Source organism: Caretta caretta, chromosome 21, assembly GCF_965140235.1.
Source record: "Caretta caretta isolate rCarCar2 chromosome 21, rCarCar1.hap1, whole genome shotgun sequence".
Classification (NCBI taxonomy): Eukaryota; Metazoa; Chordata; order Testudines; family Cheloniidae; genus Caretta; species Caretta caretta.
This window is the reverse complement of record NC_134226.1, coordinates 9,031,186-9,058,712: the sequence shown is the minus strand read 5'-3', so window position 1 is coordinate 9,058,712 and position 27,527 is coordinate 9,031,186. Positions and strand designations below refer to the sequence as shown.

Sequence of the window (27,527 nt, the reverse complement as noted above, 5' to 3'; positions counted from 1 at the left end):
ATTCACCGACACCACTTACGCCATCTCCGCAAGGCTCTTGTGAGCGGCCCTGCGGGGTTCTTCGGCGCTTTACGCCCGTGGCCGAGCAGAGCGGAAACTTTCCTTTATGTTACGCCATTTACGCTGCCCCGGCGGCGAACGTTTTACTAGTGTACGTGAATGGCGTAGGCTTTGCCGCTGAATTCTTCGCGGCTTTACGCTGCTTGCGTTGCCCGAGCTTTCGAACACGGGACTAGCTTACGGGGCTTGCGTAGCCGGCCGGGGGGCAGGCGCTTCAGTGGCTTAGGGCAATTGCGCTGCGGAATGGGAGGGGGAGACGGGCGGAGGGGCGGGGACTCCATAGCCCACCCCCGGGCCGGTGACGTAGGCGGGCTTTGTGAATCGCAGGCTGAAGTTTGGTTGAGTCACACGAGGGTAAATAAGGATGTTTCAGAGACAAAGAGACTCTTAAAGGGGCAGGAGCGCCTTGTGCGGGCCCCCCCGCGCTCAGAGGGGCCCAGGCCTCAGGGCGCTGGCCTCCCCTCCCCCTGCCTCCAGGCCACTCAGTGCACCTGGGCAGAGCAGCACGGGGCTGGGGAAAGGGGGGCAGCAGCACAGGGTCCCAGCCGGGGGCCACATTAGGCATGTCACCATGCAGGGGCCACGTCCGGCTGGGCCACTGCCCGGGGGCCACGTCCGGCACCACCATTGCACGGGGCCACTGCCCGGGGGCCACGTCCGGCACCACCATTGCACGGGGCCACTGCCCGGGGGCCACGTCCGGCACCACCATTGCACGGGGCCACTGCCCGGGGGCCACGTCCGGCACCACCATTGCACGGGGCCACTGCCATGGGGCCACGTCCGGCACCACCATTGCGCGGGGCCACTGCCATGGGGCCACGTCCGGCACCACCATTGTGCGGGGCCACGTCCAGCACCACCATTGCACGGGGCCACTGCCATGGAGCCGTGTCCGGCACCACCATTGCACGGGGACACTGTCATGGAGCCGTGTCCGGCACCACCATTGCATGGGGACACTGCCATGGGGCCATGTCCAGCACCACCATTGCCCTGGGACACTTCCATGGAGCCACGTCCGGCATGCCACCATTGCACGGGCACACTACCATGGAGCCATGTCCAGCACCACCATTGCACGGGGACACTACCATGGGGCCATGTCCAGCACTACTATTGCACTGGGCCACTACAGGCATGCCACCATGCACGGGCCAAGTCCAGCACCACCATTGCACGGGGCCACATCAGGCATGCCACCATTGCATGGGGACACTGCCACGGGGCCACGTCCAGCACCACCATTGCACTGGGCCACCAACGGCATACCACCATGCATGGGCCAAGTCCAGCACCACCGTTGCATGGGCACACTACCATGGAGCCATGTCCAGCACCACCATTGCACGGGGACACTGCCTTGGGGCCACGTCCAGCACCACCATTGCACTGGGCCACCACAGGCATGCCACCATGCATGGGCCACGTCCGGCACCACCATTGCATGGGGCCACATCCCACAGGGCCACTGGCACCAGCCCACGTCCAGCACCACCATTGCATAGGGCCACATCCGGCACCACCATTGCACAGGGCCACTGCCACGGGGCCACATCAGTCGCCACCATTGCATGGTGACACTGCCACATGGCCACGTCAGGCAGGGCCACTGCTATGAGACCATATCTGGCCCCATCATTGCATGGGAACTTTGCCATGGGGCCACATAATCTGCTGCCACACCGCACAGGCCACATGAGGCACCACCGCTGCCCAGGTCACTGCCGTGGGGCATGGAAGGTGTGTGGTACAGTGCAGTGGCGAGTGAGACAGGGACATTTTCTATCATTAGCACCTACGTAGGCAGCCTCAGTCTTGAAGAAGGCAGAACCATTCCAACAGAAATCCAGACTGTCCTGGCACAGTGGATCCCAGACAATCTCAGAGCACTTCACAAACACACACAAAAACTGAAGGAGAGGTCATCTAAATTGCCTTTGGAAATGACTGAGCCTCTTTGTCGACTAACAACCCCCTTTCCTCATTAAAATCTCTCCTTGAAACTCACTTCCAGGAATCTTTCAAACTTTCTTCATACCATCATCTTTGGCCCACCACTGGTCTATTTTAGGCCCTGGTCCTAAACAGAGATCCACCCTGGACTTCAGTTGGATTTTACCCATGGAGTGCAGCCTTAGACTGTGAACTGCAGCCAAATTCAGCCTTGGTGTTATTCCTTTAATGTCAAAAGAAGTTAAACCAAGGGTTATTTTGGCCCTTTATATACTTATTCACTTGGTAAAGTGCTGCATCAACATGCAGGCACTGTATAAGTAAGGAGAATAAAGGTACGTGGTAAGAACATAAGAACCGCCATACTGGGTCAGACCAAAGGTCCATCTAGCTCAGGTTTCAGAGTATCTTAGTATCCTGTCTTCTGACAGTCGCCAATGTCAGGTGCCCCAGAGGAAATGAACAGAACAGGTAATCACCAAGTGATCCATTCCCTGTTGCCCATTCCCAGATTCTGACAAAGAGAGGCTAGGGATACCAACCTTGCCCCTCCTGGCTAATAGCCATTGATGGACCTATCCTGCATGGATGTATCTAGTTCTTTTTTGAACCCTGTTATAGTTTTGACCTTCACAACATCCTCTGGCAGAGTTCTACAGGTTGACTGTGTGTTCTGTGAAGAAATATTTCCTTTTGTTTGTTTTAAGCCTGCTGCCTATTAATTGCATTTGGGTGACACCTAGTTTGTGTGCTATGAGGAGTAAATAACACGTCCTTATTTACTTTCTCCACACCAGTCATGATTTTATAGACCTCTATCATATCCCCCCGTTAGTCATCTCCTTTCCGAGCTGAAAAGTTCCAGTCTTATTAATCTCTCCTCATACAGAACCCATTCCATACCCCTAATCATTTTTGTTGCCCTTTTCTTAACCTTTTCCAATTCCAATATATTTTTTTTGAGATGGGGCGACCACATCTGCACACAGAATTCAAGATGTGGGCATATTATGGATTTATATAGAGGCAATATGATATTTTCTGCTGTCTTATATGTCCCTTTCTTAATGATTCCCAACATTCTGTTCACTTTTTTGACGGCCTCTGCACATTGAGTGGATGTTTTCAGAGAACTCTCCACAATGACTTCAAGATCTCTTTCTTGAGTGGTAACAGCTAGTTTAGACCCCATCATTGTATATGTATAGTTGGGATGATGTTTTCCCGTGTGCATGACTTTGCATTTATCAACACTGAATTTCATCTGCCATTCTGTTGCCCAGTCACCCAGCTTTGAGAGATCCTTTTGTACCTCTTCGCAGTCTGCCTGGGATTTAACTATCTTGAATAGTTTTGTATCAGTAATAATAGTCTCATTGTGCTATTGGCTCCCTCCCTGAAGCCACTACTGAGTCAGGAGACAGATTCTGTTCCTGTCTCTGCCACTGAATTGCAGTGTGACCCTAGGTAAAGTCATTTAATCTCTTTGTGCTTCAGTTTCTTCAGTGGTAAAATGAGGATAATAATACATCCCTCCATTCAAAAAGCACTGAGATCTAGAGCCGATCACTGTTACGTAGAGCCCAATCCTACTCCCATTGAAATCAGTGGCAAAGACTCCCAGTGACTTCCAGAGAAGCAGAGGCAAGCCCCAAGTTGGTGCACAGGAGAGCCTCCCTTCCAAAATTGTATGTGCACTCTGAAAATGCTGCAAAGTAGCAGGGAAATCTAACCTCCCAGGCCCTGTAATGACAGGCAAAAATGGTAGAGTTTTCAACTGCGTTGGCTCAATAAAGTTAACATGATATGACTGAAAAAACTTCTTAACACTCAGCGGCAGACTACTGCTGTTTGAAGCCAAGTCAGCTGGCCCTGGAATAGCCTTGACGGGATGGGGAGAAGGGCTAATAATTTTCCCCATCAAAACAGGGGCCCCAGAGAGCAAAAGAAATGTCAATCCCCTACTTTAGAGAAGGCAGTCACATCAATGGATGCCTTTACTAAGAGATAATGGGCCTAGATCCTATCCTCACACCCATGCAACCTCACTGACGTCACTGGAGTGGTACAGATGTGATTAAGAGCAGAATTTAGCCCAAGGGGTCCAGCTCTGTGACTGCAGAACAGTAACCGGCTTTAAGAAGAGAATGAACACCAATAAGATCCAGCACACACATTATACTCTTTAAAGACATGTGACTTTGGTTACAAAATGCATCTGAGATACCAAAATGTGTTTTGTATTGAAAGAGACATTTGCAACATTTGATGTGCCTAATCTTCCAGTCACAATTCCACAGTATTTTCTTTAAAAAAAAAAAGATCCTAGCCACACTTAATTACACAGAGTAATAATGAGCTAAGGGCCACACTCTGCAAGCTTTACTCACAAGACTCTCCCCTGAAGTCAGTGAGAGAATTAGAATTCAGTGAGTAACTTGCATTTGAGTTGCAAGACTGGACCCCAAACTAGCTCCCCCTGCTTCCAATATGTTCAAATTGCTAATTTATTTAAATACTGTTTGTTGCAAATCATTTAACCAGGGCTTACAACACTCACTGCCAAGTTATTTAATTTATTCAGAGTTAAATAATAATAAAAAATGTCCATATAACAAGCTCTAGGTGCCGTAACAATAATGAATTACACTTACAGACATAAATGACCCCCCCTTCAGCAAAAAACACAACCAACCAATCATATATAAACAATGAATTAACTAACTCAGCCAACCAGTAAATCAAAGCAACAAAACAGTTGTTCTCTCTCCAATCCTCCAGAAACATATCTTCAACCTTCCTCCCCAGACCCTGTCCAACTGCAGCTTGCCTGGAAGATCATTGGGTTTCTTTAGGTCCAAGACTTCTGTTTTGCCCAGTTTACTTTTTAGACACAGGGCTGTAGGGCAAGTTCCGTGTATGGGCTGGAGATGCAGAATCTGCTTTTTAAAGAAGGCACACTCTGGTCCCTCAGGTTACTTGCTCAAACTGGTGTGACATAAGGCATGAATTAAGGACGGACAACCCTGCAAAGCCTCTGGACATGGAACTCCCACTGACCTCAGTGGGAGTTCAGCAGGAGGAGTGGCTGCAGGGCCAGGATAGTCCTGCTCATTTCAAAGATGCAGAATTCTGAAATTAAGCAGAGAAGATCCTTGCCTAGCAGCTATTTACTTGTGAAGTTCCTTGGGAAGGCGTTTCAGGGAAGCTACACAAAGGTCTTGCAGCTGCAGAACCGAGGTAAACAGGCCATGCTGCTATCTATTTAGCAAACACCACAAAACACAGAAAAATATAAAGAGGAGAGAGGAATTTACATTTCCCAGCCAGGCAGCTACTCAGTGTTTAGAGCCAAGGGCACAGATGGTTTAAAGGGAGGGAATTGCCCTAGCTTTCCATCCAGATACATAAATCATTGCTGTATGATATTCAAGCCCTGCAGTAAATCTACAGTCTGCCTCTTGCAAACCTTTACTCACCTCAATAGTCCCACTGAAATCAATGGGACTTCGCAGGTGAGTAGAGATTTAAAGCAAAGGGACCTCTATCCATATTATCAGATCCCTTTCTAACTATGAGATAGGATGGCAGATACTTTGTTTCAACAGATGAGAAGAATCCTTCAGGAAGGCCAGACTCCATTTGTATCATCGGAGAGCCAGAAGGTTTTAATCCACTCATCAGCTATTAAAGATGATAGCAAGTTAGGAACATAACCGCAAGGGGACAGCAAAGAATTGATAGAGATTTTTGTCACAAAAGGAAATTATTTGCCATCGAGGGTGTGAAGATAAACGCAGCTAAGACACAACTTCTGCACCAGAGAAAAATTATTAAAATTTGTTACAGACACACACACAGACTGACAGACTACCCTTGCTGGATAAAGAGACTCCACATCCTTATATGAAAATAAGCCTTTTAAAAATTATTATTATTATTAAAGTGGTACCAAAATGCTTCCATATGAATATCCCCCAAACCCACATTCACCAGTCAGCCGCTAGGGAAAATGAGGGACAATAAAACCCTGCCTGTGTGCACACACAGCTGGATCTTCTACTTTATCCTTCTGCAGAAGAACATTTATCCCCAGAATCAAGCATTACCGGTGCATTGAGACACACCAGCGCCAATGGGCTAACCACTGAATGGAGCGATGAAACACACACTATATTTGAGACCAAGCATGGAGGTAGGAAAAACTGATTCTACCCCTGCTATATGGAGATGAATGGTGCTTTTCTACAGGGGGAGACATCTTTAGGACATTACTGAGCAAGGGGATCCACGAGGACAATTGGGAAAAAAGAGGATAGTCACTTTAAGAAAAAAGAACGGTCTCCTGGAGTCTTCTTCATCTGATCCCAGCTACAGGCACCTGCTGCTGTTTGCGGATCTTGTTGAACAGTTCCATGTACTGAGCCATTGTGTCACCTGGGCTGTAGATGCTGTCGTGCTTGTTGCCAAACACAGATGGGATTCCAGGCGTGTGATTCCCCATGAAGCTCTGCATGAACTCCATGAGCAGGTTCCAGCAGTCGTTGGCTACCACACATGGGCAGTATTCCACCTGGCAACAGAAACAGGAGCACGGAAGCACGGAGCAGTGGATGGGAACCACATAGGAGACAATTAACTTTGAACCCTGATACAGAACGCGTCAATCCCTTGGGGACAAAGGGATATACAATCCTCCTCATATATGCAAACTAAAAGGAGATGTTTATCAAATAAGCGAAGGAGGGAAAAAAATTAAACGAGCCAGCACCCTGGAAAACATTCAAGGAACTCACCTGAATTTTACTTACAAAAGCAATGGGGATGAGGGAAGTTAAAGGTTATCAGAAAGCTGCAGATGCATCATTATTAAATGACCTAGGTACTCCAGGGGCTAGATGGCACAGCGGAGGTTAATGCACTAGCCTTTCACTTCTGCAGACCTTAGTTCAAATGCCACTTTGCCCAGGAGGGACTTGGGTCTGGAATAACAAGGATGTTGCGTGTCAGAAGTGAGGTGGATTGTTAGATTGTGTGTGTGTGTGAAAAAAAAAAAAAAAAAACCTCAAACATTTTTGATGTACCCTGGCTCTCCATCTTGTTTGCCTTGGTGTTTTGGAAGAAGGGGTGAGGGTGGGGGCATTGTTTATAAGCAGAATTAAGACCAGACACGTACTTTGGAAACCCTGTTTAACTAAAAACAAGACAGGCAGCTCAAATTGGGTCCCAAACTCAAGTTTGGTATAAGGCAAGCTTCTGCTAACCCTAAGATCAATAGAAATGCTGCTATCATTATGGCAACTGTCTTTATTCTACAGAAATATAGAATAATGCTATTGACTAGGCACGCTGAAATGCATGTTTAGAGATGTCCAATGAGGTGATCAATCAAATATTTGTAAAACAGGATTTAAAAGTGTTTAGAAAAAAAAAGACAAAAATCTGGCTCCCCTTTTCCACTGCTTCTAAAACAAACCACTCATTTTCACTTTCAGGGGCGCTTCCTAGCTTAGCACAGCCCCACCTATCCTCTCATACACACGACTGAGCCTTCAACACATGCCTCTACTCTGCTAACGATGCCAATTGTTATTACCCATTAGTCTTATTTTCCCCTCAAACACCTTTGCACTTTTTCCCGGGTCATCTCATACACACTGGAAGATCTCCCCTTGAACGTCGGCAAAGCCATGGCATCGTCCTTCAAACACACCTCTGTCGTGATGCCTACAAAGTACTTGCCCATATTTAGGCAGCTGGTGTGCTGGGACTGATGCTCCTGACTCTAATCGCAATCCTCTCATTGTTAGACAGAGGGAGCACAAGGTCCCTTCCGGTCCTACGATTCTGTGATTCTATGTTTCACTGAAGTCAATGAGACTAGCCACCTCAAGGAACGAACAGCCTTACCTCCACAGATATTCCTCGGGCACTGGGCCCCATGGTAACAGTGCCAACCTTCACTAAGAAGTCACAGTACTGGTACCGCGTACCCCGGCTCTCTATCTTGTTTGCCTTGGCGTTTTGGAAGAAGCCTTTCAGTTTCACCATCAGGACGTCGAAGTTGGCATCTGCTATGAGGCAGGGGCCGTTTTCAAAGAGAGCGAAACAGCTGAGGGGATATTCAGAGTTATGCATCACGTACATCAGCTTGCCAGCCTGCCCTGGAACAAGAGCAATGGTATTTTAACTGTAGAAAGGATGCCTCTTCCCTCTTGCATGCTTTCAAGAAGAAACAGCTGTTACAATCAACAAAGACAGGGACAAAAGAAACGCTATTTCAGGATTTCTGTATTCCTAATGAATGTTTAATGAGATTCTGGACACTGGGTGTATGGGTTTGGTTTATGATCTAAAAACAAAACATAAAAAAAACCAAACCCTCAAGCTGGTACATTAAGCTTTCTGCCATTCCAAAGCATGCCCTGATCTCTGTATTTCCTGCACCCACTGAGATGTAGGAGCCCAAAACTCAAATTTATAAACATGTTTTGCACCAATTACTCTAGAGAGCCATCTGACTGCTAACTTTACTGCCGTGTCTCCATTTACCAATTCACTCACTCATACACATGTATGTCAGCTTGGGAAATGGGACATTTTACTGGGGAAGGGAGGTGGGAACGGTCTACTGAACTGAAGATACTTAATGTCTAACAAAGAGCGCGCATACTGGATGCCCTCCACCCTTTGTAAAAAGAGAGCCCAACTTGAACAAATTCAATATTTGCAGCCAGGTTTCCTTTAATATTCCATATGAACGGATCGAACCGTTGACCCACCACGATGAAGTCTCAGCAACTTTACTCCTTAGGGGCACCGTCAACTCATGTTTGGGCCAAAATTTAGGCACTGGGGTGAAACTAAGAACCCTTCCAACACTTCTGCAAAACTGAACACAAATAGGAATTGGTTTTTTTCAAATCCCAGTGGAAACAGTTTTTTAGATAAATAACCCTGCTCCACTCCCACAGTACGCACAACCCAAAACCTGCAGTGCTGAGACAAAGTGACGAGAGACAAAAGTGACCTTGATTTACGCTGCCCAAGATGAGAGAAGGGTAACATGTAAATAAAGAGCATGAACACTGAGGAGTACATTGGATTTCTAATATTCTTTCTGCTTTAACGATCTAAGGGCCAAACTGCGAAAGAGCAGTTATACAAACAGCCCCAGTGAAGTCAACGAGATTAGCAGCATGAGTAATTCCTCATGCACAAAAGGGGGTTCCAATGTGGCTCGAAGGCATTATAAATAACATAGGTTGTGACTTGCATTGTACATCCCTGCACGGGAGTTAGGGGAAATAAAGAATCCCCCTTGCCCATGTAGTTCTGGAGTCTGGGCACCTGCTTACTGTCCTTGTCCATCCCTGGAGTAGGTGTCCAGGGGGATAGGTGGAGTCTAGTCTTAACTCTCATTCACCGAATCATCCTGTCTGGCCGCCTGTATATCACAGGCCACCACACCACCCAGTCACCCACACACCAAGCCCAACAACCAGAATTAGACTCTTAATGAGAGCTTAACACAAGAAATGCCATACCACGTAGCCTTTACTTAGTTGTGAAGGGAAGTTCTTTTTTAAAGATGTTACATAGGAAAAGACCCAAAACTAAATTTCTGATCACTGTTGATTCATTAACCACTAGGGCACGCCCTCAGCAGAAAGCTGTTTTGGGTATTCAAGGAAAAGTGTACGCTTTATAATTGCTTTACATCGGGCTTCACAACTAAGAGCTAGGATACTGTGCAGCTGCCTATTTAAAGAACTAGCCCCTGAGCAGATTTGTGCAGACAAGACTTCCCTCCATGGAAATCACAAAAAAAAGAAAATATAAAAATCAAACTTCTGTTACTTTTCTTCCACGCTGTTTGCATGTAAGTGATCAGCAAAATCCAACAGCAGGGCAAGGTTGCAAGAAATACCTTGAGCCAGAGAGCCTAGTGTTCACAGAGAACTCTGCACAGACAACATTCACAGACCAGACAGATACGCGATGCACAGGCTCACTGCTGACCTCTAGAGACACTTATAGCGAAGCTTAACACCATGACAGTTGAAGGAGAGACTAGTTGAGTCGCTTTTTTAAAGCGCTCTGTAGTCTACATGCTCGCTCAGATGATCTTGAAAAATTCCCGTGCATCCTGAGGAACCAGGGTAGGGCTAGGGGTTTACATTTGAAGTTGCTTAAGAAAGGGTGCCCTGAGATAGAGCCCCTCCACTTAAAAAGAGTGACAACACCATTCTTGGTCTCCCTAGGAAAACTGTCCCCTGCCCTCAGTACCACCACTTCCTCAAAGAACAAGGGAAATTCACTACCTAAAATACTAGTTAACAGTTAACCTTGACCAGCATTTCCTTGTACCCTTGCAGAATGACAAGCAGAAGGACCGATTATTACTGTCTGTAACAGCAGGTTTGGGGTGTCACTCAAAGAGGGTAGTATGAAGGGTGCAGGACTGGTGAGTACCATAACTCTGTACTTCCTGGTTTTCAGCAGTCTAAGTACAGATGCACTCAGAAGGTACGAGGCATCGCAGGTCAGTCTTAACTCTGTGTTAATGAAGTTTTTGGGGAGTGAATCATAATCTTCATTGATGTAACATCTTTCATCCAAAGACCATCAAGTGTTGTATTGTCAGCAGTCAAGCCACCCAACCCCATGTGAGGTAGGTCAGTATTGTTATGTACATTTTAAACATAGGGAGAATAGAATGCATGGATTCTGAGAACGGAATCCATGCATCTGGTCCCTATTTTACTTTTCTTCCCTACAGCTACCACCAAGTTATTGCAGTAGTGACACCCTGAATAATTGGAGAAAAGAAGGGGGGGAAAAGCATTAGTGGGATTGAGATTCAGACTCAGAGCTGGCATTAGACGTCCTTGTCAGAAAATGAGAGCACAACTACTTCCCCGAACATTACTCGAGTGGAGTTATACCAGCTCCAGCCATCAGCCTTAACCATCGCCACAGGGCGTTTTGATCCCTCCATGAAAGGAAGTGAAATGCAGACCTTGGTTGCCCATGGTGGAGGCAGCGGTGTGGTAGGTCTCACAGTCCACACAAAATGTTCCTTGTTTCTCTGCTCCCAGCAGCTCCAGTTTCCTCGTTAGGATTTCAACTGTTTGCTGGACGCTCTTCCCCTCTGCCACGGGCATCTGAGACACACTGTCATAGAAGACAAGGAAGCAACAGAAAAGATTCAGTAATCGCAAACATAGAGATATGATAACCAAGTCAGAATCAAATTCAGCCAGTCAATGTACTTATAAAGTCTAGAATAGAGATTAGAAGCCAACATGCATGATAGTTATCTGATCTGTAGAGTACTTCCATACTTGACTCATTCACTTTAAGGCCAGAAGAGAGCACTGTGATAGTCCTGTCTGACCTCTTGAATAAACAGAAAAATTACTGGCTGAGTTTCCCTGCCCTATCAAAGCCATACACTTCTTTTTGAGCTACAGCACTGCTTTTAGAAAGACATCCAGCCATTAAAGCAGGGAAGGGCAAACTCTTTGGCCCAAGGGCCACAACTGGGAATAGAAACTGTATGGCGGGCCATGAATGCTCACAAAATGGGGGTTGCGGTGTGGGAGGGGGTAAGGGCTCTGGCATGGGGCTAGGACTGAGGGGTTTAGAGGGTGGGAGGGGGATCGGGGCTGGGGCAGGCTCAGGGGTGCAGGCTCCGGGCGGCACTTACCTCAAGCAGTTCCCAGACGCAGCGGCATGTCCCTTCTCCAGCTCCTACACGGAGCTGTGGCCATGCGGCTCTACACGCTGCCCCATCTCAAGGCACCGCCCCAGAAGCTCCAATTGGCTGCAGTTCCCGGCCAATGGGAGCTGCGGGGGCAGTGCTGGGGGTGGGGGCAGCGTGCAGAGCTGAGCCCCCTGGCTGTCCCTATGCGTAGGAGCCGGAGAGGGGCCATGCTACTGCTTCCAGGAGCTGTGTGGAGCGGCCCCCGACCCTTCTCCCCGGCTGGAGCAGGACAAGCCCCAGACCCCACTCCCCAGCAGGCGCTCGAGGGCTGGATTAAAACAGCTGGTGGGCCGGATCTGGCCTGCAGGCCATAGTTTGCCCACTGCTGCATTAAAGAGATAGGTCAGGAACAGGATTTGAACCCATGGCTCTGCAAGGAAGCTAGAACACCCAGGAGAGGATAAGAAGAGCTTTGAATCTGGCCTGTTAGACCATTCAGCCATCCCAACTCAGCTGTGACGGGCATTTAAGAAAACCCTAAGGCACGCAGAGCAAGTGTAACAGGCAGTAACAAAGAACCACTGCAATGGGTGCTGGCCAAGTGTCAGGACAGATGGGACACTGTCAAGATATATTTTCCTTGTCACCCTATAAACATATAAAACAAGCATCACACAGAAGGTTTTACACAAGGTTTTTGCTCTGTTACGCTGGTATCTCCAGATAACCAAGAGCACATTTGACCACAGATGTTCTTAGAGCTCTTCTGTTTCCCTCTTGAGCAGTATAAAGCCTTGATCTCCTGTTTTTAAATACATGTCCTCCATGCCCTTAATGTCCATTGCAATATTATCCCATTAGGTTATATTATCAGCTGCAATATGGACATAGCTTGTTGAAACCTAACGAAGGGAGGGAAGAGTATCTTCGCAGGCAGGCTGGCTAACCTAGCGAGGAGGGCTTTAAACTAGGTTCGCCGGGGGATGGTGACCTAAGCCCTGAGGTAAGTGGGATACCTGAAGAAAACACAAGGAGGAGGGTGCAAGGGGAAGTGGGGGGGAGCTCCTGATTCATACTGAGGAAGCAGGGCCATCAGCTAGTTATCTTAGGTATTATGTGCACAAACGCAAGAAGCCTGGGAAACAAGCAGGAAGAATTGGAAGTCCTGGCACAGTCAAAGAACTGTGATGTGACTGGAATAAGAGACTTGGTGGGGTAGCTCACATGACTGGAGCACTGTCATGGATGGGTATAAGCTGTTCAGGAAGGACAGGGAGTGGAGGAAAGGTGGAGGAGTTGCACTGTATGTAAGAGAGCGGTATGATTGCTCAGAGCTCCAGTATGAAACTGGAGAAAAGCCTGTTGAGTCTTTGGGTTAAGTTTAGAAGCGAGAGCAACCAGGGTGATGTCGTGGTGGGCGTCGGCTACGGACCACCGGACCAGGAGGATGAGGTAGACGAGGCTTTCTTCGGACAATTAACTGAAGTTTCCAGAACACAGAACCTGGTTCTAATGGGGGACTTCAATCATCCTGACATCTGCTGGGAGAGCAATACAGCAGTGCACAGACAATCCAGGAAGTTTTTGGAGAGTGTTGGGGACAACTTCTTGGTGCAACTACCGGAGGAACCAACCAGGGGCCGTTCTCCTCTTGACCTGCTGCTTACAAACAGGGAAGAATTGGCAGGGGAAGTAGAAGTGGGTGGCAACCTAGGCAGCAGTGACCATGAGATGGTTGAGTTCAGGATCCTCACAAAAGGAAGAAAGGAGAGTAGCAAACTACGGACCCTGGACTTCAGAAAAGCAGACTTTGACTGCCTTAGGGAACTGATGGGCAGGATCCCTTGGAAGGCTAATATGAGAGGGAAAGGAGTCCAGGAAAGCTAGCTGTATTTTAAAGAAGCCTTATTGAGGGTGCAGAAACAAACCATCCCGATGTGCAGAAAGAATAGCAAATATGGCAGGCGACCAGCTTGGCGGAAGAGTGAAATATTTGGTGAGCTTAAACACAAAAAGGAAGCTAACAAGAAGTGGAAACTTGGATAGATGACTAGGGAGGAGTATAAAAATATTGCTCGAGCATGCAGGGATGTAATCAGGGAGGCCAAAACACAACTGGAGTTGCAGCTAGCAAGGGATGTGAAGGGTAACAGAAGGGTTTCTACAGGTATGTTAGCAACAAGAAGAAGGTCAAGGAAAGTGTGGGACCCTTAATGAATGGGGGAGGCAACCTAGTGACAGACGATGTGGAAAAAGCTGAAGTACTCAATGCTTTTTTTTGCCTCGGTCTTCACAGGCAAAGTCAGCTCCCACACTGCTGTCCTGGGAAACACAGTATGGGGAGGAGGTGAGCTGTCCTCAGTGGTGAAAGAACAGGTTAAGGACTATTTAGAAAAGCTGGACATGCACAAGTTCATGGGTCTGGATCTAATGCGTCCAAGGGTGCTGAGGGAGTTGGCTGATGTGATTGCAGAGCCATTGGCTATTATCTTTGAACTCATGGCGATCGGGGCAGGTCCCAGACGATTGGAAAAAGGCAAATATAGTGCCCATCTTTAAAAATGGGAAGGAGACCCTGGGGAACTACAGACCGGTCAGCTTCACCGCAGTCCCTGAAAATATCATGGAGCAGGTCCTCAAGGAATCCATTCTGAAGCACTTGGAGGAGAAGAAGGTGATCAGGAAAAGTCGTCATGGATTCACCGAGGGCAAGTCATGTCTGACCAACCTGATTGCCTTCTATGATGAGATAACTGGCTCTGTGGATATGGGGAAAGCAGTGGACGTGATATATCTTGACTTTAGCAAAGCTTCTGATACTGTCTCCCACAGTATTCTTGCCAGCAAGTTAAAAAAGTATGGATTGGATGAATGAACTATAAAGTGGATAGGAAGTTGGCTAGATTGTCAGGCTCAACGGGTAGTGATCAACGGCTCAATGTCTAGTTGGCAGCTAGTTTCAAGCGGAGTGCCCCAGGGGTCAGTCCTGGGGCTGGTTTTGTTCAACATCTTTATTAATGACCTGGATGATGGGATGGATTGCACCCTCAGCAAGTTCGCAGAGGACACTAAACTGCAGGGAGAGGTAGACACGCTGGAGGGTGGGGACAGGGTCCAGAGTGACCTAGACAAACTGGAGGATTGGGCCAAAAGAAATCTAATGAGGTTCAACAAAGACAAGTGCAGAGTCTTGCATTTAGGACAGAAGAATCCCATGCACTGCTACAGGCTGAGGACCGACTGGCTAAGCGGCAGGTCTGCAGAAAAGACCTGGGGATTACAGTGGACAAGAAGCTGGATATGAGTCAGCAGCCTGCCCTTGTTGCCAAGAAGGCTAATGGCATATTGGGCTGCATTAGTAGGAGCATTGCCAGCAGATTGAGGGAAGTGATTATTCCCCTCTGTTATGCACTGGCGAGGCCAATCCGGAGTATTGCATCCAGTTTTGGGCCCCCCACTACAGAAAGAATGTGGGCAAATTGGAGAGATTCCAGCAGAGGGCAACGAAAATGATTAGGGGGTTGGCGAACATGACTTATGGGGAGAGGCTGAGGGAACTGGGCTTGTTTAGTCTGCAGAAGAGAAGAGTAAGGGGGAGATTTGATAGCAGCCTTCAACTACCTGAAGGGGGGTTCCAAAGAGGATGGAGCTCGGCTGTTCTCAGTGGTGGCAGATGACAGAACAAGAAGCAATGGCCTCAAGTTGCAGTGGGGGAGGTCTAGGTTGGATATTAGGAAACACTATTTCACCAGGAGGATGGTGAAGCACTGGAAGGAGTTCCCTAGGGAGGTGGTGGAATTTCCATCCTTAGAGGTTTTTAAGGCCTGGTTTGACAAAACCCTGGCTGGGACGATTTAGTTGATGTTGGTCATGCTTTGAGCAGGGGGTGGGACTAGATGACCTCCTGAGGTCTCTTCCAACCCTAAGCTTCTGTGATTCTACAATTACAAGCCCAGCTAGATCCCTGACAGAACATGACCCAGCTCCCTCTTTGCATTCTCTAAACAGCAGCGTCTCTTCACACAACACACAGTCAACCTGTGGAACTCTTTGCCAGAGGATGTTGTGAAGGCCAAGACTATAACAGGTTCTAAAAAGAACTAGATAAGTTGATACAGGAGAAGTCCATCAATGGCTATTAGCCAGGATAGGCAAGGATGCAAAACCATGCTCTGAAGTGTCCCTAGCCTCTGCTTGCCAGAAGCTGGGAATGGGCAACAGGGGATGGATCACTTGATGATTCCCTGTTCTGTCATTCCCTCCAAAGCATCTGGCACTGACCACCATTGGAAGACAGGATACTGAGCTGGATGGATGATTGGTCTGACCCAGAATGGCCACTCTTATGTTCCACACCCTCCTAAACAAGAATCCTGCCTCACCCGTGTTCTTCTCTGCGGGGTGCCTTCTCCCCCTATCCCCACCGGGACCCATGTGACGATGACCAAGCGGGGGCAGCATGGTGGTGCTGGCTCGCCAGCGCCAGCAGCAGCTCAAACACCAACAAGGAGCACAGGCTGAAGAAGCTACCAGGGTGCATCCCAGCAAGGACCAAGGCAGTCTGGATCAGCATCCCTGAGCTCATCCTTCTCAGGAAGTAACCTTTCAGAGCTCGGTGCCAGGAGCTCGCCCCACCCCCCGTGCAATGATGGGACCTATCCTGGGAGACACCAGTCTACAAACCTCATGCAGTCACATTCATGGCAAGTCAATAAAGACCCAGTCACTGGCATGCTTTTTAACCCCCGCAACATAGAAAGTCCTACCAGGTGACTCCCATGGTTCCTGAAGTCTGCACGTAGGGCTGGACTAGTCCCTGGGAAGGAGAAGGAGGCTCAGCTGATACTATGTAGTCTTTCAAATCTATTTGCAGCAGTGACTTGTATATGGATGCCTCTCTCTCTCTCCTGGGCAGGAAGCACATTTGCTAACCCAGCAGCCCCTCCCTGTCCACTATCCCAGTGAGCAGCAATAAGCAGGAAATGATGTAATCAAGAGGGGAGGATACCAGTCTCAGGCCAGGCCCCCTGCCTCTCTGTAGGTCACGGTGCTACCTTCCTCCTCCTGCTTGCAGATCAGTAGCTAAAGACTGTGAGCCGCAGATGGCAGTGAGCGCGAACGGGGGGGGGTAGATTAAAACCAGGTTTTAAGAGCCTAGGGGCACATGACCACTGATGCTAAAGATTTGAACGAGCCCTAGGGGAGATCTGGTATGTGTGCTGCGGATCTTGGTCTCTCCCCCCTCGAGTAGGCACACTGCTTGGCAGGGGACTGCAGAACCAGGGGACACGATTCTTGTGTCAATGGTCCCCATTGTCCCAGCAGGAAATTGACAAAGGCCTGAGGGAAACACGTTGCAAAATCCTTCATCAGAAAGAGGGCAACATTTAGGAGGGGCAGCTCTTCTAAAGAATTGTTAAGCCCCTTCGTTTTCAGTTTAAATGGATTTTTACCAAATAAAGCCTGAGTTTTACAAAAAGTATTATTTTTTCCCACCCTACCTTTGTACCAGTCAAATATATATAAAAAAACCTTGTTTGATTAGGAAATACAATACATGGCATGAGATATAGCTGTTGTGATAATACATTAGTCTGTGTGTGTAAGCAAAGCTGCCTGCTGAAGTGAGCTGTAGCTCACGAAAGCTCATGCTCAAATAAATTGGTTAGTCTCTAAGGTGCCACACGTACTCCCTTTCTTTTTGCGAATACAGACTAACACGGCTGTTACTCTGAAACCTGCCGAGGTAAGGCTATGTATTCGTTTAGAAGATACACACAATAAACAAACAGGCATGCAAGCTCTGAAGTGTGTGCACATCTGAATGAACTGATGAATCTTACGCCCACCAAGTACACATTTCAAGCTGTTAGCAGAAAACGGATTAAAGATCTGACACACATCAAACTAAAATGCTAAGAAAACGAAAATCTGTCTTAGAATATGTTTCAGAACACAAGTAAGTATACCAAAGTTTTAATAAAACAAAAGGTGAAAAGGATGGTATGGCCTCAGTATTAAACGTAAATATTTATAGGCTACTGGTTCTACGTCTACAACAGTAAACTGTTTATTCAAATGAAAAGTTTTATTTGGGGATTAGAGAGAGGTATTGTTTTCATAAACTCAGAGGTGGCATTGTGTTTTGAGTTCTGTTTTAGTTCTGCAGCAAACCACTTTGAAGTCCATTCATCAAAGCATTAATCTACTGTAGGTGTTGGCAACCTTTCAGAAGTGGGGTGCCGAGTCTTCATTTATTCACTCTTCACTTCATTTATTCACTCTAATAATGCCAGTAATACATTTTAACGTTTTTAGAAGGTCTCTTTCTATAGGTCTATAATATACAACTAAACTATTGTTGTATGTAAAGTAAATAAGGGTTTTAAAATGTTTAAGAAGCTTCATTTAAAATTAAATTAAAATGCAGAGCCCCCTGGACTGGTGGCCAAGACCCGGGCAGTGTGAGTGCCCCTGAAAATCAGCTCACGTGCTGCAGGGTGCCTACCCCTGATCTACTGAATATCTTTCCCTCATCCTTCCATACACCAAAATAAACCCAGATATTTACCTAGAAAAATTATTGGTTTTTCCACTGATTTTCACCTGTTTTTGTTGCTGTTGTAATAAACACCAATAAATTCCTGAGAAAAATAAAATAAAAACCAAAAATGAAAGGTCCTAAGAATTATTTAGCCAAGTAACCAATATTCCCTAGCCCTCCATCAATTTCTTCCAGCCTAATGTATCTCAATGGAGTTAATAGGTGGGTCCAGCCCTTGTCTCAATAAATCCACCTTCTCTCTTTGCTGCTTTGAAAGCTGAACTCTCTCTGGATGAAGGACTCTGTCAGATGAAGAACAAGAGTACTTATGGCACCTGAGAAACTACCAAATTTATTGGAGCATAGGCTTTCGTGGGCTACAGCCCACTTCATTGGATGCATAGAATGGAACATATGGTAAGAAGCTATATATAGACATACAGAGAAGGTGGAAGTTGCCATACAAACTAAGAGGCTAATTATTTAAGATGAGCTATTAGCAGCAGGAGAAAAAAAAAACTTTTGTAGTGATAATCAAGACCGCCCATTTAGACAGTTGACAAGAAGGTGTGAGGATACTTAACATGGGGAAATAGATGCAATATGTGTAATGACCCAGCCACTCCCAGCCTCTATTCAAACCCAAGTTAATGGTATCTAGTTTGCATATTAATTCCAGCTCAGCAGTTTCTCCTTGGAGTCTGGTTTTGAAGCTCTTCTGTTGCAGAATTGCCACCCTGTAAGGATGAAGGACTCCGCCTGAGGAGAGGTTCCCAGAAGGCACTTGTAAAATAGGACGGCTGCGCCTTTAAGAGCCGAGCCTTGCGACAGGGCTGTTGCCCGTTTTGGAACGGAAGGCGCCGCAACGTTCCAGGAGCGCATGCGCTTTGGTGGCGCCTCTCCAGCCGCCCCTCCCCTTCCCCGGCACACGTGGGCTTTCTCGCGGGCCGCGGGGCTGGATCAACATGCCTAAGGCCAAGCGGCGGAGGGCCGCAGGGGAGGCGGCCGGGAACGTGCCCCTGGCCGAGCAGATCGTACAAGGGGACGCGGTGAAGCCCACCACGCGGGTGAAGAGGCGGGGCAGAGGCGGGCAGCATGGCGGTGGGGAACAGGAGGACCAGTACGTGGATGAGAAGCTGTCGCGCAGGATCCTGGAGCAGGCGCGGATCCAGCAGGAGGAGCTGGAGGCCGAGCACTGTCCCGGCAGAGGAACCGGGCCGAAGAAGGAGAAGACCACGGTGCTGGGTGAGCGGGCACCGAGCACGCCAGAGGGGTGGGGTGAGCGGGGCTGGGTCTGCTCGGGGTGGACGCCGCTCCTTATGGAAGCGCGGAGCTGGCTGTAAGCACACCCGCGAAGCGAGCACGGGGGTGGGCTCAGTCCCTTATTAACGAGCCTGATCTCTGCTTCTCAGTTTCGGCCGGGTGGGCACAACCCAGCCACCCCCCATCTGTTTCCCTTTGACATAGCAGGTTTGATGGGGAAGAGACGAACCCCCTGCTGAATTCTCATGGGAGATCTCTCTCCACCCTCCCAGGCCCGAAGAGTATTAAAAGCTAGGCCTGGATAGACATACTATGGTCTTTCCCAGGTTTCCCCAGGACGCCCCAGAAGGCTTCAGGAAGTGGTGTTGGCAGTTCAGTAGGTGGCAGTGCTCACCTTAAATCCGTTTGCAACGAGAGTCCCAGCATAGTGGAAGGGGGCGTTGGGCTGCCTTGGCTGCTGCCTTTCAGATGAGATGTAAAACAGAGTTTCTGGCTCCTGATCATGCAGCGAAAGTTATAGGTGTGTTCACTTGGGTGCCTCGGCTGAGTTGTGTCCTGGGAAGGCGTTCTGTCTCCCTTCATTCCTCCTCCTCCACTTTTATCCACCTGTCTGTATACTTACACAGCCCTCATCGCTCTAGTACCTGATCCTTTCAGCACCTCTCAGACAAAGGGAAGTATCCTTCCCGTTCAGCAGCGACACAGAGAGATCTAGGGACTTGCCCAAAGTCACACAAGAAATCTGTGGCTGACTCGGGAACTGAACCCAGGTTTCTTGAGTTCTAGTCCAGTGATCTGTTCAACAGACCATCCTTTCACTTGGGTATGAGGTTCTTCCTTATTTCCTGTTCCAAATCATATATTGTTTTTTACGGTACGTTTGACAGCACATGGTGTTGAGTCAGTTTAATGGTCATTTAAGGCCAGCTTTTTAAAGGTGTTGGAGTTGGTCACCTAAATACCTTTTACAATGTGAGCCTTAGTCGGTGATCCTTCAAATACGTACACATGTGATTAGTTGCATTAAAGTGTGAGTATGAAGTTCAGTATGTGTTTGCAGGATCAGGGCCTCAAGTCAGCTTTCTGTGGGCTTGAGCGATTTCTTCCCATGGCAACAGGAGAGAGAAAAATTAAACAAACAAACCATGGTTAGAATCCCACAAAAACGAGCAGGGGGGACTTAGGCACATGTGTAGGACCTGAAGCTGCTTTTAACTCTTTAGTTGATGAAGCTTCAAGTTGGCAGGGTAATTTTTAATTGCACGGCTGTTCTCCAACCTTATTGGTTGATCCAGTTAATTAGGCGATTGGCAGAAGATAAGCAAATCTTGGGCCTGGATGTTAATTCTGACTGTCCCTTCAGATGGACTGCCTCTGGAAATCTCTGGTGCCCCTTCCCATAGCGGGTGTTTGACTGCTGTTAGAAAGGGCTTCTGCAAATTCACCTCACTAGCCGCACGAGAGGGTTGGAGATCAGAGTGTGGAGAGCTGAGTGGAATGTTCTTGTGGAGCTGTATCTTTGCAGGCAAGCTGCTCTGCTCCCTGACTTGTCCAACCTTAACTGTGCCTGGTTTATTCCAGGGTCTGGATCACACGATGGGGATTCTGACGCAGAGGATGATGAGTGGCCCACGCTGGAGAAGGCTGCTGCATCCATGGGAAAGGGGGAGTACTGTGAGGAGGTGACAGTGGACCCTGAGGACGAGAGAGCCATTGAAATGTTCATGAACAAGAATCCGCCGCTAAGGTAGGAAACAAATCCCTGAGCCATGGGATAGAAGTGTTTCCCTGCAGCCTCGCAGCATTCAAATAGGGTTCAAGTTCAGAACAGCACTTTGAAGAGGTTAACTGACCCCTGGGAGGTGGGTTTGGTTAAAGCTCTGTCACTCTTCTTTAGCTGGGGAGACTGAAGCACAGGGGAGAATTGTCTTGCTCAAGCTCATAAGGCAAGTCTGTGGCAGAACTAAGAATAGAACCTAGGAGTCCTGACCCCCTGTGTTCCAAACAGTAGATAATGCTTCATTTCCTCTCAGATCACACATGCACGGGGCCATACGTAGTAACTCCTATTACTGTAGTGCCTAGAGAGAGGCCCAGCTGAGATCAGGGTTCCCTTTGTGCTTGGCACTGTACCCACGCTCAGGAAGACAGTCTCTACCCCAAAGACAGGAGAGATCAAGGGTGGGAGTGGGAACAGAGGCACAAAAAGGGGAAGTGTCACCCAGCAGGCCCCTGATCAGCAAGTCCTCTGATTCCTGTTGCAGTGTTCAGTCCCCTAGGCCCTGCTGCCTGGTTCACCAAGGAACAGGCTGATGCTCTTCTAGGCCAGAGACCAGCTCTACATAGTTTCCTTCCCCTGTGTCTGCCAGGCTCACGCTCGCCGATATCATCATGGAGAAGATCACGGAGAAGCAGACAGAGGTGGAAACAATGATGTCGGAAATATCCGGCCACCCCATGCCTCAGCTGGACCCCCGCGTACTGGAGGTCTACAAGGGTGTCCGAGAAGTAAGAGCAATAGCATGTAATGTAGCAGCCTCCACTTTCAAAACGCCGTCCCTCTGTGAGGAGCCAGGTCGAATCGAGCCCAGCGGCTCCAGCAGCCAGTATTCGTAATCGTTGTGGCTTGTGTCTTTATCCTCATGGCCTGTGCTGAAAAATATCTTCTCCTGCAGCTGGCGTGTGCCCATCTCCAGGGCAGAACGTGACAGCTGTCACTGTACAGCAATGCTGTGTAGCTCTTCAGGGTAATTAAGGAGATTGCAAACTCGGTAGGGTCTGAGGTTTCCATGCTATCGTTATATCTGCAGCAGGCAAAAAAACGTGGGCTGTTAATTTATACTCTTACGCTGAGAGACTTTTTACTACTCAGCTGGCAGTGAGAGTGCATTCGAGAGCTGGCTTTAAAATTCTCTTTGGTCCAGGAGCCCTGAGAAGCGTGTGCGCCTGTGAACAGAGAGGAATTTCAGGATGATTCGTTAGTGTTCACTAGGCATAGACTCCTTCTCCGCAGGCTTCCAAATGATTTAACTGCTGTTTACACTGAGTCTTTCACTCAAGGATCTCAAGCGCTTTACAAATAACGATGCCTCCCAAACACCAGCGTTTTGAGGAAGGTGCGTTGCTATATCCATCCTGTGGATGGAGAAAGTGGATCCAGTGACTTTCTTAAGGTCATTGTAACAGGGTGGCTTTCCCCTTAAGGGCTGGAGGCCTGGCGCCATTGATGACTGAAATAACTGCCCCAGACCACTCGATCCATGTTAGCAGCTTTGATGGGGCCTGATGGAGGACAGCTGGTTCCCGTACAAAGAGCAGCAGGAGGCTGCAGAGAGGGGGGCGGGATTGGGAAACTACAGTAAATGAGAGAGGCTCCTGCAGAGAAGACCCTGACACCAGGGGAGTTGAGAAGTGAGAACTAGAAGGCTGAACTTTAGCTAGGTAAACCTGGGAGTGACTGTTGAATTAGAACCCAGCCCTGGGAAGGAGGGATGGGGACTTCCTACTTAAGGGGAAGAGACCCTGGGGATTGGGGCCTAGAGGGCCAAATTCCTGCTTGACGAGAGAGAGGCTTTGAATTGGGACCCAGCTATAGGGAAAATGGTTGGGTATTTCCTACCTTAGGGGAGAGAGACACTGAATTGGGGCCTGGGATAAATTGGACTATGGGAGGTGAATGTTTCAAGCCGCTTTGAGCGAGGTATTAAGGGACCTTGAAGAGGGGAACAGAGGCAAGGTGCCGCAGAATGACTTCCGGTCATGAGGAGGTGCTCAGGAGGTAGCTGACCCTGTTAATTACACATTGAGTTAGTAACGGTACTCCACGGTCCTGGCTCTCAGGTCCCTGTTCTGACCACTAGGCCACATTCCACATACTTTTTGTTTTAAAGGTGCTATCCAAATACAGGAGTGGCAAACTCCCCAAAGCATTTAAAATCATCCCAGCGCTGTCAAACTGGGAGCAGATCCTTTACATCACAGAGCCAGAAACATGGACTGCAGCTGCCATGTATCAAGCAACCAGGTATGATATAATTGCCGTGGTTTTACTGATTGTGGGTTTTACGGGGAGCTTTCTGTGGACTCCTGCCATGTCGCTGAAATCCTAACCAACCTCTGGCTCTCAGCTTAGCCGAAAGACACAGGAAGCAAGCTGCTTGCCACCTCCGGAAACCCATGCTAGTGCTGTGGATCTGGCATTTCATGGATGCTAGAGAGAGTGGAGATTGACTCCATCCTGATCCAGTGCACAGTTCCCTTCGGTGTGTTCTCCATAGCTGTAACCACTCCTAAGTAACCTGCCCTTTAGCTTGGTGCTCGTCCTGCCTGCAGTTGGGGTGAGAACTGCAGCCTGTGACGCTGGAAGCTGGAAGCGTGTCCGATTTAGATATTACAGGTTCAGATCCCAAACTATAAAACGTTGCGTAACACTGGTTGTTTTACTCTGGGCTCTGCACAATCAGGCAGGGGAGTACAGGACCACAGTCTCTGAAGCTGTAGCTGGAGTCTAATTGAGCAGCCGGAGTACCAGTCTTTAAAAAGAAGCTGTTTAGTCACTTCATTGATTCCCCTGCACTCTGGTACTAAGCCCGGCAGGTAACGCAGAGTGTTATACACTTCTAAGCACTTCTTAGCCCAGCTCTCCAAGCCCCTTCGCTGGGCCTCAGGGCCTTCCCCCTCTTCGGAGGGTAGGGCATATTGTTCCTGCTTTATAAATGAGGCACAGAGGATCAGTTCACCCTGCGAGTCAGTGGCAGAACCCGAGGAGTCCTCATCCTCTATTAGGCCACCCCAACCCAGCCTGGATTTCAGCAGGACGCGTGTTGGGCTTCTCCTACAGAAGCTTCAAACATGGGGTAACAAAACCGCCACCAGCAAACTAGGATGTGCGTGGTGGGAAAGGGAGATCCTCAGATGGGAGTACTAGGCACTGCTTCCTGCTTGACTTCATTGGGGCCGCTGGGATGGGGGCTGAGACTTCAGTTTAACTTCCCGCTCCCTCGTTCCTGCCAGGATCTTTTCTTCCAACCTGAAGGAGAGGATGGCCCAGCGCTTCTATAACTTGGTGCTGCTTCCACGAGTGAGGGATGACATCGCCGAGTACAAGCGCCTCAATTTCCACCTCTACATGGCTTTGAAGAAGGCTTTGTTCAAGCCGGGAGCCTGGTTCAAAGGTGAAAAGAAACCAGGTGGCAGGAAGAGTAGGGTGGGTCCGGCTTGCAGTGCAGTGACCTGGCTGGGTTGTGTAAGCGTTCCTGGTGTCATAGCTAGGTTAGGAGTTGTTCTCTGGGAGGAGGGCGGTGGAGGACTTGGATACCTACTTGCTCTCTTTGGCTGTCCAGTAGCGGCATGTTTAACCTTTTCTTTTGCACAGTGAACTTTTCGTGTACGCAGCAACCCTGAAATGCTCTCCAGAGTTGAACAGCAGCAGCAAAGGGAGGGAGGGAGGCTGAAACCATGAGAGCAAAAGCAAGTGAGGTGCAGAAATGTGCTTGGTCCTTCAGCTGCAGGCAAGAAGCCTGTTGAACCAGCAGTGGCTAGATCAGAATATTCAGTTCACTAAAACGCTCTTGGCACCATCAGCTGTATAAGTGCCAAAAACAGACAGCCCCCTTTGGTACCTGTCAGAGGTGGGCGAGATCCATTCGCGGCAGGCGACCCATAGCTGGGAATTGATCTCCTATGTCCATTTGTATTGTCGGTTGATGAGGCTGGCAGGGGCAAAGAGTGCAGCCCATCCTGTGCCTCCCGTAACACTCTGTGCTCGGGTCCCAGGGATGCGGCATCGATGCCCCTCTGGAGAGTTCATTCTCCCAGGCTGGACATGCATGGGGATTGGAATGCGTGGGGCAGGGGTCAGTCGGCTGGGGTAGGCTTCAGGCTCTGAGCCCCGCAGGTCCAGCCGTCTTGTGTTAAGAGCACTGTTGTCCGACTCTCGTCTCCCTCCCTCCCTCCCTTCCAGGGATCCTGATCCCCCTGTGTGAGCTGGGGACCTGCACGCTACGGGAAGCCATCATCATAGGGAGCATTCTTGCTAAGTGTTCGATCCCTGTCCTTCACTCCAGGTAACGTGGGGAGGGCTGGGGCCCCAGGGGGAGGATTGGGAGGCGCTGGTTCTCCCATTTCCTCAGGGAGTCCCACAGCAATGTCCCGGCTCTGCCAGAAAACCTCTCTGGCGTTTCACAGAGCTAGGAAAGGTCCCACCTACTCCAGCCCAAGCAACAGGCTTCCATCACTTCCACGGGCAGACTGTTCCCCATTCTCATGGCTCTCCCCCTTGGCAAGCTCCTGGGCCAAGAGCCACCAGTTTAGCCACAGCTCCACGGTACTGGTAGCTGGGAGTTTCCTAGCTCAGCAGCACAGTAAGAGCCCGGAGATCGTGTCCCTGCTGGGTTATCCCACCTGTTCCAGTGGCAGTGGAGGGGACTTGGCGCTGTGCGGGACCAGACCCTTACTGCCACTCTTGATTCTGTCTCTCCGGGGTAGAGAAGCGGAGCGAGTGCTAGGGTCATGCCTGGGCGTGTAGCGAAATGATCAGATGCCACAGCGCAGTCTTGGGGTGGGGACTTCACGCCCTTCCGGCTCAGTGGGAACAGATTTACACCTGCAGGGACAGGTGGGAGGAGGGTGTGGCCCACTCTGGTAGCTGATGTGCCCTGGGCGCGCCAGCCTTCAATCCCTGGCCCTAGACGGTGGGGAAGTTTACAGGCCGCCAGGGGGAAGAGCGGCGGTCACAGACTCCAGAAACAAATGTGCTCTGAAGTGGGAGAAGGGGAGGCCTTGGCAAAGCCTGTCCTTGAAGATGCCATAGGGGCAGGGTGCCTGTTCGTGTTGGAAGGTGCCCAGACCCACTCGTGAGTGGAGCTCCGCACTGTGTTCGGAGTGTGACCGACAAGCACCTACCCCAAGTCCTCACCACCCTTGCGCACGCTTCGACCTTGCTCTCCCCCCCCATAGTGCTGCCATGCTGAAGCTCGCCGAGATGGAGTACAGCGGTGCCAACAGTATCTTCCTGCGCCTGCTCATCGACAAGAAATACGCCCTGCCCTTCCGCGTGGTGGACGCCCTGGTCTTCCACTTCCTGGCCTTCCAGACGGACCGGCGCACCTTGCCCGTGCTGTGGCACCAGTCCCTCCTGACCTTTGCCCAGCGCTACAAGGAGGACCTCTCCTCGGAGCAGAAGGAGTCCCTGCTGGAGCTGCTCAAGGTCCACTGCCACCCGCAGATCTCAGCAGAGATCAGGAGGGAGCTGGTGAACTCCAAGTCTCGGGACGTGGAGGGGCTGCAGCCGGTGGCGATGGAGTGAGGCCAGGGAGGGAGGTGGGGCCTCTTTCTGTTAGGGAGAAGTGGCAGCCCAGAATTTGTCTGATTGCTCATGGCTTGCTGGGGACGCTGTCCCATGGCTGCCTTCTTCACCGGACGAGGGGCTCAGCTGGCGATCTAGATCTTCGGCTGGAACAAGCGAGCGGGTGTCCGTCACTGAGATCCCCCTAGACTCCTTCCCCGTAGCCCGGGGGGGGGGGGGGGGGTGGAAGCAGGCCGTGCTCTTCACCTGGACCTGCCCTGGGAGTTAAACTCTGCAGTGGTGGAAGCTGCCTGCCTGCTTGGCTCAGTTCTGAAAATGTGCTTACTGGCCTGACACCAACAGGTGTCTCGGGGAGGGTGAAAGAGCTCTGGGCTGCTCCTGTGTCTGAGAATAAAACCTTTCCCTGGGACATTCAGAGCGTGCACTAATGTCTGGTGGAATTGAAAGGATTTAGTTGCAGCCAGTTTAAAGGGACAGTCAGGTGGTAGGGAGCCGGCTCCTTCCTTCTTCTGGAAGAGGTGGCGCATTCAGCAGCGGTCACTGAGGGCACGTGCAGTCTACTCCAGTCCCTGCTCCGTCAGCACCGCTGTCCCCTTGTTGCACGCTGAAGAACTCTTCCCTTCCTCTCGATGCACCAAGCCTGCCTTCTGTCTTGTCCCTCGTTTCACTGAGGATACATTTGAAAGGCA

At 49.4% G+C, this 27,527-nt stretch overlaps 2 protein-coding genes across 2 annotated transcripts; one reads left to right on the top strand and one right to left on the bottom strand.

Moving 5' to 3' along the window:
• Nucleotides 1-4,572: 4,572 nt before the first annotated feature.
• On the bottom strand, nucleotides 4,573-16,701 carry MED20 (mediator complex subunit 20). The gene is made up of 4 exons (XM_048826291.2): nucleotides 16,492-16,701; nucleotides 11,039-11,193; nucleotides 7,927-8,180; nucleotides 4,573-6,589 (listed from the first exon to the last, which is right to left on the bottom strand). Exons 1-4 carry the CDS (start codon nucleotides 16,647-16,649, stop codon nucleotides 6,374-6,376), a joined length of 783 nt encoding a protein of 260 aa, XP_048682248.1. The 5' UTR covers nucleotides 16,650-16,701; the 3' UTR covers nucleotides 4,573-6,373.
• Nucleotides 16,702-19,160: 2,459 nt separating this feature from the next.
• On the top strand, nucleotides 19,161-27,253 carry BYSL (bystin like). The gene is made up of 7 exons (XM_048826280.2): nucleotides 19,161-19,514; nucleotides 21,114-21,279; nucleotides 21,902-22,040; nucleotides 23,423-23,556; nucleotides 24,546-24,706; nucleotides 25,495-25,597; nucleotides 26,490-27,253. Exons 1-7 carry the CDS (start codon nucleotides 19,235-19,237, stop codon nucleotides 26,836-26,838), a joined length of 1,332 nt encoding a protein of 443 aa, XP_048682237.1. The 5' UTR covers nucleotides 19,161-19,234; the 3' UTR covers nucleotides 26,839-27,253.
• The last annotated feature ends 274 nt before the right edge of the window (nucleotides 27,254-27,527 follow it).